This window comes from Schistocerca cancellata, chromosome 4, assembly GCF_023864275.1.
Source record: "Schistocerca cancellata isolate TAMUIC-IGC-003103 chromosome 4, iqSchCanc2.1, whole genome shotgun sequence".
Lineage (NCBI taxonomy): Eukaryota > Metazoa > Arthropoda > Insecta > Orthoptera > Acrididae > Schistocerca > Schistocerca cancellata.
This window is the reverse complement of record NC_064629.1, coordinates 694350720-694363951: the sequence shown is the minus strand read 5'-3', so window position 1 is coordinate 694363951 and position 13232 is coordinate 694350720. Positions and strand designations below refer to the sequence as shown.

Genomic DNA, 13232 nt, shown 5'->3' with positions numbered 1-13232 from the left:
TCAGAGTCATAATGGGCGACTTAAAAAGTGACCAAATGAAGCTCAACAATGGTTTACCACAAGGCTCCGTTCTGGCGCCATTGATGTTTAACCTCTACATATCTGACTTACCTGAAACCACTTCTCAAAAATTCGGATATGCCGACGACTGGGCAATAGCTGCAAGAGGCAGATCAATGGAGGCAACGGAAAACAGATTAACTGCGGATCTAACAAAGCTGGGAGATTACTTCCGAAGGTGGAGATTACGGCCAAACGCGACAAAAACGGAGGTGACATGCTTTCACCTCGACAATGCCCAAGCAAAAAGAAAGCTCAACGTTCATTTCGAAAACAGGCTGCTAAACCATAATAATTACCCCAGATATCTAGGCGTCACCTTTGATAGAACCCTAACATTCAAGGAACACCTACGTAATACAGCCGCAAAACTTAAAACTCGAAATAATATCATACAGAAGCTATGTGGGACTACGTGGGGCTCTTCCGCGGCTGTACTGAGATCTTCGGCTCTGGGACTTGTCTACACAATAGCAGAATATGCCGCACCGGTATGGCTAAACAGAAAACACACAGGCTTGATCGATGCTCAACTAAACTACACAATGAGGATGATATCAGGAACAATAAAGCCAACGCCTTTACACTGGCTACCTATACTGAGCAACATTCTCCCACCGGACCTGCGCAGAGAGAACGCTCTCTTACGCGAGTATGCAAAAGTGCTGAACAACGAGAAACTTCCAATCCATAAGGATGTTCCCGCCCTGGAGATGAACAGATTGCGCTCCAGACACCCCTCTTTAAAAAAGGCAAAAAATACGCATCCTCTCAACCCGGATTATGGCAACCTCTGGAAAACGCGGTGGAGAGAATCTGTGCCCCAAAACCTGCAGAATATGCGATGTATCAATGTCCAACCACCAGAATTCAATTTGCCAAGGAAAACTTGGACGACCTTGAATCGAATTCGGACAAATAACGGCAGATGTGCAGACAGCCTCCACAGGTGGGGTAAAATCACCTCCCCGAGATGTGACTGCGGTGCGGACCGGCAGACGATTCGTCACATCGTGGAAGATTGCCCTCTGAGACGTTTTGCAGGAGACCCCAATGAGTTTCTGACCGCGACTGAAAGTGCAATAGACTATGTCACAAATCTGGATGTTTGTTTGTGAACTTTTGTTTGTTATATACACTATTTTAAACACTTTTATATCTACAACTATATGTTATACACTGTGACTACTCTTTATTTCTGTGTCTTATGATTTTTATGTCTTTTTTTATATGATGTGTTACATGCCATAAGCTAAATAAATAAATAAATGAAACTGATGACAAAAATAGTATACGAAAAATATTAAAATTCAGACAAATTCCATAGTATCACTGCCACAACGTCAGTTGTTCCTCGTCACTATGAGCATTAGCACCTTTCACACCTTATGACACCCGAACAAAAAAGGCTACAGTGCTCTAGTCTCGAATAAATCGAAAACCGGAGATTCGACCGAAAATGTTTCCCAGTAATAAGTTAAACCACATTAAATGTCCAGTTCATTACTTTTTCCAGGACTAATAGCTTCCATATAAATGGAAATGATCGTATGGCGCCAGTGGCCGGGAGTTCCCAGGCGGGAAGTTCGGCCGCCATGGGCAAGTATTATTGAGTGAGACGCCACATTGGGCGACTTGCGCGTCAACAATGGGGATTATGATGATGATGATGATGATGATGATGATGACAGCACAAAAACCAGTCCCTATGGGGAGAAAACCTTCTACCCCAGCCAGGAATCGAACTTGAGCCTCCGTGCGTGGCATTCCAACACGCTGACCATTCAGCTAATGGGGCGGACGAGGGGACGGAAAATTCGCAGCTATTAGAAATATTGTTCTAACAGTATAAAATTAATTTTCATCGTCAAATGTTGTGGGCTAAACCAAATATTAAATGTGGGTACTCATCTATCTACAGTATAGCCATATTAAAGGATAAATTACGTTCCAAGTGTATAATAGGGTGGAAAGGGGAGATGCGTGGCGGTAGAAGCGCGAGAGAAGGTGGGTTGCCGGTTTGTGTTAATGCACATTCCTCCTCCTCAGCTCTGCAGACTGATGATCGAGCAGGTGATTCAAAAATGGTTCAAATGGCTCTGAGCACTATGGGACTTAACATCTGAGGTCATCAGTCCCCTAGAACTTAGAACTACTTAAACCTAACTAACCTAAGGACATCACACACATCCATGCCCGAGGCAGGATTCGAACCTGCGACCGTAGCAGTCGCGCGGTTCCGGACTGAGCGCCTAGAACCGCTAGACCACCGCGGCCGGCTGCAGGTGATTCCCCACTCTATCTACCCCACTACGACACAAGAGGCAACTACAGGGTGTTTCACAAAGTTCTAAGGACCCTTCACAGAACGCCTTATGAATCACTGGCGACGCAGTGCACAGACATGACCGGAGAGTGTTTATTTTGCACAATATGTGTTAATGTTACACTGAATGCAGCTATGAGTTACTAATAAAACGGAAGTAATGCATATGGATAGAATCTGTGTAAATCTCTGCACACTGTTCTACACTGCTAGGGGAGAAATTGGTTCTTAGTCATCCTGTACACCAGCTGTAGTGTTCTTCCACGAAAGGTAACTTCCCCACCATGAGTGCTGCTCGTTGTTCTGCTTTCAGACAGACTGTAACTCCACAAAATTTTGTCTGGTTCTCTTATGTGAATAGACGAAGTATTTTTACTGAGATCTCGTTTATATAATGAGGTTACTTTCGATTTACTAAGTGAGTACTTGTTTGCAGTTATTAATTTCGCTAGTGGGTAAAATGCGTACGTGTGCGTTTAATTTATAATTGTCATGTTGACAGTAACCTATGTAGTGTTGGTGGGAAAAGGATTATTATTATTATTAATTATTAGAATTTGCGCATAGAAGGATCGTGTTCTTCCTTATATCGTGTGAAGATCTTCGGAAAATATTGACTAATTAAAAATTCTTCGTCTCCGACTACTTACACGTGATATTGTATACAGAGATACGTCTGTAAGTAAGTTTTAATCTCGTGTCATTCTGCTAACAGGCTACTCACATCAAGCATTATGAAATAACAGGACCCAAGTCACCATGAGACGTTTTTAACGGTGCATCTATTACTATTACACGACGTGTAATGTTCGAAAGGGCGTGGTTGTTACTACCGTTTCAATTGCTATTACCAAAGTTTGGTCGAGCACCCAGTGATTACAATCTCTGCAAAACACTGGAGAAGCACTTGGGTGTTGTCACACTGACATGAACGTTCAGAAAAACGACGTGACTTGGTCGCAGTACCTTGATGCAAATACTACCGATGCTGGCATTGATGCCTTAGTGTACACGTGGGATAGGCGTCTGAAGGATGATGACCACACTGAAAAGCAATGAGTAACAACGCAATACAAAAGTGTATTAGTATAGATGCTTTGTAGACGATGCCTACGCACATTGTGCTTCAGGGAGACTTGACGAAAAAAAAAACCCTCCCTCGGTTTCCTCCGATATTTTCGGTCAGTCTTCGGGAAGAAATACGCCAGTGTCTGAATGTGGAGTTCACATTGTTTTACGCACAGGAAGCTGATTAAAACCTGAAATTCATAGCAGTGAGATATTTGGAGAACATTTAAACATATATCGATTGGATAGAATAATCGGAAATGGAGGTAGGGTATTTGACACAATAGACAAATACGTCAGATCCGCCGTGTTAGAATCTGAAACTGCATTTCCAAACGTTCCTTCACAAATGAAAATCCGGGGGTATTCCCCCAATTTAATTCTCGAACCACTGCAAAGATGAGAGATACAGATATTAGTGCGAGTGGTGTTGAGAAACAGCTGAAGTCGTTAAAACTGAACAAACTCCAAGACCTGATGGAACCCTATCAGATACTATATCGAATTTACGACTAAGGCCCTCTTAACAATACTCGACCACAGACCCTCAAACAATAAACCTTACTAAATAGTTGGTAGAAAGCACGCGTAAAACTCCTCTCCAAGAAGTGTACCAGAAGTAATCGACAAAACGCATAACATCCTGTGTTGTGTGAATGTTGTAGAATATTAGAGCATATTCTGAGCTCAGATATAATATCTCGAACAGAATGACCTGTATGCCCACCAGAATGGATTCCGAAAACTTCGATCATGTGCAACTTGCACATTTCTCCCATGACGTCCTGAAAGCCCTCGATCAAGGTAGTCAGGTAGATGCAGCATTTCCCGATTTCCGAAAAGCATTTGTCTCTTTATCACATCTACGTTTATTATCAAGAGTACGACTGTATGGGGTATCAAGCGAAATTTGTGGTACAGAGGACGCAACATTTTATCTTGGATGGAGAGTCATCGACAGATGAAGTAACTTCGCGAGTGCCACAGGGAAGTGTGTTAGGATCATTGCTGTTCATGTTACATATTAATTACCTTGCCAACAATATTAATAGTAACATCAGAAATTTCCCAGATGATATAGTTACCGGTATCTATAATGAAGGATTGTCTGAAAAAGCTTCACAAATATTCAGTCAGATTTTGATAAGATTTCAAAGTTGTTTTAAACATTGAAAAATGTAAAACCGCGCACTTCACAACACGAAAAAACGTAGTATCCCACGACTACTGTACTGATGAGCCGCAACTGGAATCGGTCAACTCATAGAAACACCTGGGTTTGGCACTCTTAGGGATATGAAATGGAACGAATATGTGGACTCAGTCGTAGGTTAAGCATCGGAAGAATACTAGGTAAACGCAGTCTGCAAAGGATATTGCTTACAAACCACTCGTAAAACCCATCCTAGAATGCTGCTAAAGTATATGGGATCCACAACAACGAGGACTACCTGGGGGAGGGGGGGGGTGTACTGAACGTATACAAAGAAGGGCAGCACGAATGGTCACAAGTTCTTTCAGAAGCGGCACCTCATGAAAACCTAAAGGACTGCTTGCAGGCTGTCACTCTTCACATCGCAATGTCAAACGTGTTCAAAATCGAGAATTTTAATCAGCAACATGCTTATCATGTTGGCATGCTATCTATACTGCCAGTGTACTTAATGCTTTTGGTATAATCAATCATTTCTCACGAGAACTATCGTCTATTCGGTCAAAAGACTTTTTTCCGAATCAGAATTATGGATGAAGCCAGTATGATGAAAACTGAAAAATCTACAGCATCGCTGGAAAACTAACATATTCGTATCTGCTGTATGGCAACAGCGCCACAAACTACTGAAATTCACATAAAATTACCTTTCTTCGTAGCCATGACTTCTCGTTTAGTTCTCACTTGCTCCACGTCCACCGCAGGCAAGCCGGCGCAAAATACTGACTCGCAGCAGGTTGTTGCGAAAGCTTTTGAGTTTGCGGTAGATGGCAGTAGTCAACGGCCCTTGGGCCCGTTCTCAGCCGACCCGTGCGTTGCGCCGACCGCGCTTTTAGGCTGTTACGAAATATTATTTACCCCCAAATGAAATTACTCTGCATCATTTCACATTTACTCAGCATGATTCTATTCTTAACGTCAACTCTAGAATTTAACAGTATTTCCGCTAATACAACTCTGTCTGTAACGCTAAAAAAACTCGGAAAAAATAACGTATTCAATTTCCTTTCTGGAGCAATTACGGGAACAGTACTTTCCGAGATCTGCGAAAGAAAGCGGCCCCTTTCAGTCCCGACAGATTATTCTGGAGAGTCTTTACTTACGAACTTGCTCTTTAATCTTCACTGTTGGGTGTATCTTAAATGCAGTTGAAGCATATGTGCAGCAACTCCGTATTTCAATTATTCGAGTATAACAACAGTTTGTGAAAGCACATACTTCTTCCAGATGACCGTATTTTTATATAACATTCTGTTTTCATCAGTCCAAACGTTGCAAATGCAATCTCTCATCATATGGTTTTCTATTTGTTTGAAAGGCGGTCATTGGTTTCATTCTGGCCATCACTACCTAAATTTTATTTGTAGCCACAATCTGATTTCTTTTTTTTAAACCACATGTTTCAGTAAATATTAACAAGCTATTGGACAAAGTGCTATGAGTAACTTTCGCTGACAATCAGCACCTATTCTGTATTACAGCAGAAGTGTATTCTTCCTGAACAAATCTGATCAATAAGTCACTTACAAACACAGATTTATGTCACAGCACGAACCTTATCCAATTATTGAATTGAACACCTGCAAATCCCCCCCCCCCCTCCACACACACACACACACAGAAACTTATACATGACAAAAAATTACTCTTCTAATGTCATCACCATATACCGTCTATATGCTGATTTCAAATAATTTTTGATTATGTTATACTTGGTGATCACTAAACAATTCAGCATTTTTGGAATGACAGGATACATTATGAAACTCAAGTTTCATTGTGTATGAAATTTCATGATGCAACACTCACTGAAGAATATGCAAAACATGACAGGCATCAAGCACAAGTTTCCAGTAAACTGCTCCAACAACCACTGCTGAATGATTACACAAATAAAAGAATAGTGGCAAGTGGTATTGCCAACAGTAGATCAGTCAGTGGTTGATATATAGAAAGAACAATCTGTGATTTAAACAAAAACCATAATGATCTATGAGCTATGTTTATAAATCCAAGTACGTCCTTAAGCAATAAATGCTTGGATAAAGACAGTCTTCATTTAAATACGTTAACTTTAGCTTTGCCCGAACAGGCCATGAAGGCCCAACGGTACCGACTGGCTGCCATGTCATCCTCAGCCCACAAGCGTCACTGGATGTGGATATGGAGGGGTATGTGGTCAGCACACTGCTCTCCTGGCTGTATATCAGTTTACGAGATCGTAGCCGCTACTTCACAATCAAATAGCTTCACAGTTTGGTTCACAAAGGCTGCGTACACCCCGCTCGCCAACAGCACTTGGCAGACTGGATGGTCACCCACCCAAGTGCTAGCCCAGCCCCTCTACAGTGCTTAACTTCGGTGATCTGACGGGAACCGATGTTGGCATTGGCCATTTAAATAGGTTAAGATCCAAAATTCTTAGTAGAATGTTTGCTGATACACATAAAATTCTGAATAATAGGGGAAACTTGTAACAAAAGATGAGGATGAGGAACTGATTGGGAACAACAAGTTAGATCAAAATGGTATCCAAGAAAGAGTATGGTCAAAACCATAAATGACAAAGAATTTCCCTACATAATGCACTCGAGTATAAATAATCTAAGTGCCAACTTTTCAAACAAGAGCCATTAAGCTGACAAATTACAAATTACTCTTTCTGAATGTAAAAATATCAATGTCATTTTCCTCAATGAACATTGGCTTACATTTGATAATATTAAAATTCTTAATGAAATCGAAAATTTCGACGTAGCAAACAGCTTTTGTAAATGAGAAATAATCAAATTGAGGCACTGGCATACTTTCTCATTCTGATATAAAATATGAAATGATTTTAATCATCTGAATGAATAGTGTGGATTTGAAAGATGCTGTATTGAACTGACAGAACTAAATGTCATAGAAGTTTTTATTTACATGAAACCATAGAAAGCTACAATTAAAGCTTTTCTGGTGAAATTTCAGTGCCTGCTTGAACATCTCAGCAAAGAAAAAAATGAAAAAGATTGTAATAGCTGCTGGCTTCAATATTAATTTCATAGTTGAAAGCAATGATGTGTCCAGATTCACTGACTTAACAAAAAAGCTTAGCCTTCAAAGTAAATGACTTGGAACACCCAAGTGTAAATGCACAGTCAATGACCTGTACTTTGTTTACAGTTGGTAATATCTGACCATTCTGCATTATTCATTAAACAACCAAAAATTAAGAAAGAGATTTTATGTAACAAAAGCCATATGAAAAGGAGCTTAATGGAAAAAAAACATTCAAATACATTTAGTAATGCATTAAGAAAGGTTAAATGGTCCTATGACAGCTGTACTTCACACAGTAGCAACTTTGACAAGTTTTTTAAGTGGCTTTCTTGAAATGAAAACTTTTCCAATTAGAACAACATGTAACAAAAGACTAGTAAACTTAAATGGATAAGTCGGAGTATAAAAATTTCTAGTGCCAGGAAGAGGGAACTCCACAATTCACTGAAATATAACAACAACAGATTATGTTAGACATTGTACTGCTACTGTATATTTGAAAAGGTTGTGAAGGCAGCTAAACAAATGGCAAAAAAAAAGTTCATCGTGCAACATAAAAGTAAGACAAAAGCAGTGTGGTTCATTGTCAAAGTATAGTTATGCAGTAGAGTTAGTAGCAATGAAATTTCTAGGATTAAAGTAGATGGTAGCTTTAAATTGTAAACTCAGCTCAAATATCAGAGCAGCATTTAAATGACTTCATCATAAATGTGACAAAGTCAGATGTTGACATAGCAGAGTATCTGAGTAAAGTAAATCCCTTTGAACTCCACCAAGAAGCCAAGTATCTCACAGATTTTTTAAAAAGCCACAAATAAAGCATGTGGAAAATGTTATATCATCACTAAAAAACTCTACTGGGTGAGATGGGATACCCACAAAAGTGATTAAAGCAGTGTGTGGCATAATAGCACCCCTCCTAACAAAAATAATCAACCAATCTTTTGAACTGGGATGCTTTCCTGTTATGTTGAAGTATGCCAAAGTCAGACCCCTGTTCAAGAAAGAGTTGAGGGAAGACATGGGAAACTACTGCATTATTTCTAGTCTTCGAGTCCTGTCAAAAGTATTAGAGAAAGTAGATGCAAACCAGATCAAAAATTTTATAGTACTAAGTGATACTATTATTAGCAAGCAATTTGGATTCCAACCAGCAATAACGCTCTGGATGCAATGAATAACTTTATTGAAAAGATATGAAAATCACTGGATCAGACAAGTCAAGTTGCAGATATCTTCTGTGATCTTACTAAAGCATTTCACTATGTGACGAAGGCCTTGCTTATCTACAAATATGGGATTAAGGGCAATGCTCTGAAATGGCTCACAGTATACTTCTACAACAGACAACAAAGGGTAAATATCACTTCAAATGCAGTGAATTCTTATTCTAAATGGAGTACAGTATCACAAAGTGTTCCTCAAGGCTCCATTTTGGGGACAGTTTTGTTCCTATTCTACGTAACTGACTTACCCGTAAATACAAATTCCCATCAGTTCTGTTTGCAGATGAGACTTCTGTTTTAATTGAAGATGACGATGCAGAAAAAATTGCAAGCTCCATCAAAAGCTAACTGGATACATTAGAAAACTGGTGCCAGTTAAATGGGTTGAAACTGAACATTGAAAAAAAATACATATTGTACACTTCAATATCAAATATTTGAAACGTATGGGATTTCAAATACAGCATAACAATCATCTTATGGAAGAAGTTGACACAATCCACTTCCTACAACTAAATCTGGACAAGCACTCAGCTGGAATACACATATTGACATCCTATCAAATAAACTAAGCAGCTTTGCATTTGCAATGCAAATACTAGAAAATCCTACTGACATGAGTACACGTAAAATGGCATACCATAGTTATTTTTAATCTGTCATTGTATAATTTTCTGGAAAGTTCAAATAGTGCATCTTGAATACTGAAACTGCAGAACAAAATCATCAGATACATGTGTACTGCACAGCAAACAGAATGTTGCTTCCCATTATTTTGGAAATTGCAAATTCTAACTGTTCCCCCCATATACATTAATGAAATTATAATTTTCCTACACAGCAGACCAAAATTATTTGAGGAGAATCATTGTAAGCACACATACAACAACAGAAATAAAAAGGATTTTATGCTTCCCACACTCCAATTGAAATTATATGCATGGACTCTGAAGTATATGCTGATGACAATATATAACAAGTTAATGGACAAAAACATATTTCCATGAAAGCAGAGGTTCTAAACACAAGGCTACAGCACATTCAGTGGGAAAAATGCAACTATTCAGAAGGACAATTAATAAAGGATGAAATGATAATTTGAACAAGAGTTAATTAAATGTTAGGTTTTTTTATTTGTCAGAGTCACATGGTGGATGATCAAGTAGAGGTGTATCCCAAACCTATCCCCAATTATTTTATGAACAGAAGCTTCAACATGGGTAGAACATTGCTATGTATTGTCCAACATGACATTAAAGCAATCTCACCCATGAAAAATGGACCATACTGCTGTAGAGTGGCTTGCTTGCCTCATGCAGATAATCGTACTGTAGGTTTAACAATATTAGAGGGGTATCTGTGGAGAGGTCATATGATTCCTAAAGTGGGACATTTTCAATAGCTGCATGGGTAACAGTATGGATGATTGATCTGGCCATTTAACATTTGTCATTATGGCCATGCCATTTTGGTATTGTGAATAGCTGAAAGCAAGGAGATGCTACAGTTCTTATATTTCTCAAAGATATGCAGCTCTATTATATGGTTTAGAGATGGTGGCATCCTCTTGAGAAAAATATTCCCGAGCTAAAACAGGGCCTCATTCAGATCTATGGGAAGGGTCTACGCAGGAGGTTGCTGTCATCAGAAAAAAAAAAATCTGCCATTATACAAGTCAGAGTGGGGAATGTTAGATCGCTTAATTGAGTACACATGTTAGAGAACTTTAAAAGAAAAATGGATAGGCTGATGTTAGATGTAGTGTAAATTAGTAAATTGAGGTCAAAGGAAGAACAAGCCCTCTAGTCAGATGAGTACAGGATTATCAACTCAAAATGAAACAGGTGTAATAGAGAATCTGAAGATAAGAATGGAGGTAAAGTACTCTGAACAGTGTAGTGAATGGACTGTCACAGTCACAACAGACAAAAACCCGAGACACCCACACTCATTCTAGCCCTGCACATGGTGAACAGAGTTGAAAAATGCATGATGAGATAAACAATATTATTCATTTATGTTAACAGAGGCAAAAATATAATTGTATTGTAGGACTGGAATTCAACAGTAGAAACATAGTGAAGAAAAAATAGTAGAACATGGACTCGGAGGAAGGACTCCTGCTATAATTTTGCAGAGAGCAAAATTTAATCATTTATAACATTTGAGTGAAGAATTCTGAAAGAGGGTTGTGTATGTGGAAGAGACTTTGAAACCTGGAAGGTTTCACATTTACTATGTATTGGCGAGACATAGATATATAACTCAAATTTCAAACTGCAAAATATTTCCACGAGCAAATGTAAACATTGGCCTTAATTTATTATGAATTGTATATTAAAACTGAAACAATAGAAAAAAGGTAAAAAATTAAGGAGATGGGCCATAGATAAGTTGAAAGAACCAGAGGTTAAGAGTTTGAAAGGAGTATTTAGGCAACTACTGCCTGAACAGGGGAAAGCAACACAAAAGATGAATGTGTAGCTTTATGAGATAGTATAATGAAGGCAGCAGAGGAACAGCTTGGTAAAAAGACAATGTCCAATAAAAATCCTTAAATAATATGAGATACTGAATGTAATTGATGAAAGGAAAAAAATGCAAAATGCAGCAAATTGAGGAGACAAAATGTAATACAGATGCCCAAATAATGAGACAGACAAAGTGCAAACTTGGAAAGCAGCAGTGCCTATAGGGAAAATGTAAAGCTGTAGGAGCATGCATGGCTTAAATACATACATTAAAGAAACCTTTGGAGTAAAGAGGAGCAGCTGTACGAATATCATGAGGTGATATGGCAAGTCAGTATTAAGCAAAGAAGAGAAGGCTGAAAGGTGGAAGGAATATAGAGCAAAGTTATACAAAGGAAATAACCTTGATGACAATAATATGAAAAAGGACAATGAAGTGGATGAAAATGTGATGGGAAATGCAATACTGCACAACAATTTGGCAGAGCACTGAAATACCTAGGTCAAAACAACACAGCTGAAATAGATGACATTCTCTCAGAATTACTAAAATCCTTGGAGGAAAAAAAACATTACAAAATACAGGTTTAATATCCTCAGACTTGAAGAACCATGACAAAATGTTCCACCTTGTATGCAGAATCACAATATATGAAAAAAGTTTTCAGGTTTAATGAAAAATGTAATAACCCCAATAAAAACAAAAGTAACATATTGACAGGTCTGAATATTACCAAACTATCAATTTAATAAGTCTTGGATGCAAAACACTACCACGAATAAACATCAGAAGAATGGTAGAAGCCAACCTTTAGAAAATATTTCGGTTTCTAGAGAAATGTCAGAACACATGAAGCAGTACTGGCCCTACGACTTACTTTAGAAGATATGCTGAAGAAAGATAATCCCACATTTATAACCTTTGTAACTTCAGAAAAACTTTTGTCATTGTTCACCATAATACATTCTCTGAAGTTATCAGGGATAAAATATAAGGAAGAAACATAAGGGTTGTAGCATATCCTCCATATTTTGTCTTCGCAGTCCCTGCAATAGCGATACATAGGGGTTGTAGTAAATTTATAGATTCCTCGCTTAAAGCTGGTCTCTGAAACTTTGTATGGTGATCTACCTATTGTGCTTCTTCCTTTCTGTCATGCTAGACCTAAATAAATAGGTAGGGTCCTGGGAACAAGAGGCACGAGACCTATTTTCTCATCACCTAAGAAATTAAAGGGTCTGCTGTGCCTGGTTAAGGACTGCCTTAGTTTCAAGGTGCTTGGAATTTATAACATTCTTCGTGAGTGTGGAAGCAACTACATCAACCAGCCTATCTGTACCATTAACAATCACTGTGCAGAAAACCTATGGCACATTAAAAATCAAGAACTTGAGAAATCAGCAGTTGCTGAGCACCAGTTCACAAATACACAAAGAATGAAACTAAACATTTGTCCCTTGCTTCTATATACTGGGATTCTGTTATTAAAGAAGCAGTACAAATTAGAATCTGCAAAAACAACTTCAACTAGTGCAGTGGTTGTAATCTTAATGGTGCATGGAAGTGACGTCTTGATGGTGTATAAGTGTTTATGTTCCTATGAGAGCAGTGTCACTAGCAGTGCAGATATGAACACAGTCTCTTACAGTATGACATAATGCTAATGTATACCAACCAGTCACATGCTGTATACGGGCTATAAATTGCCCCAACAGCAGCCACAACATTATGTTGTTCCTAATGAAGATAATGAAGGATTTTGTCAAAAGCTAAAGATTTTACCCAGATTTGGCACAACAAGTAAACCGATAATGTTTTATACATA

The 13232-nt window shown here is 38.6% G+C and overlaps 1 protein-coding gene across 2 annotated transcripts in view; it reads right to left on the bottom strand.

The window, feature by feature from the left end:
- Positions 1–5424, bottom strand: part of LOC126183602 (glucose-6-phosphate 1-dehydrogenase) — a 288517-nt gene extending 283093 nt beyond the window's left edge. The window contains exon 1 of one of the 2 annotated variants that reach the window (XM_049925708.1): positions 5315–5424. In XM_049925708.1, the coding sequence (XP_049781665.1) occupies positions 5315–5330 (16 nt within the window). In that variant the 5' untranslated portion in view covers positions 5331–5424. The remainder of the gene's footprint in view (positions 1–5314) is intronic. The other variant, XM_049925707.1, reaches the window with a different exon arrangement.
- Between the last annotated feature and the right edge of the window lie 7808 nt (positions 5425–13232).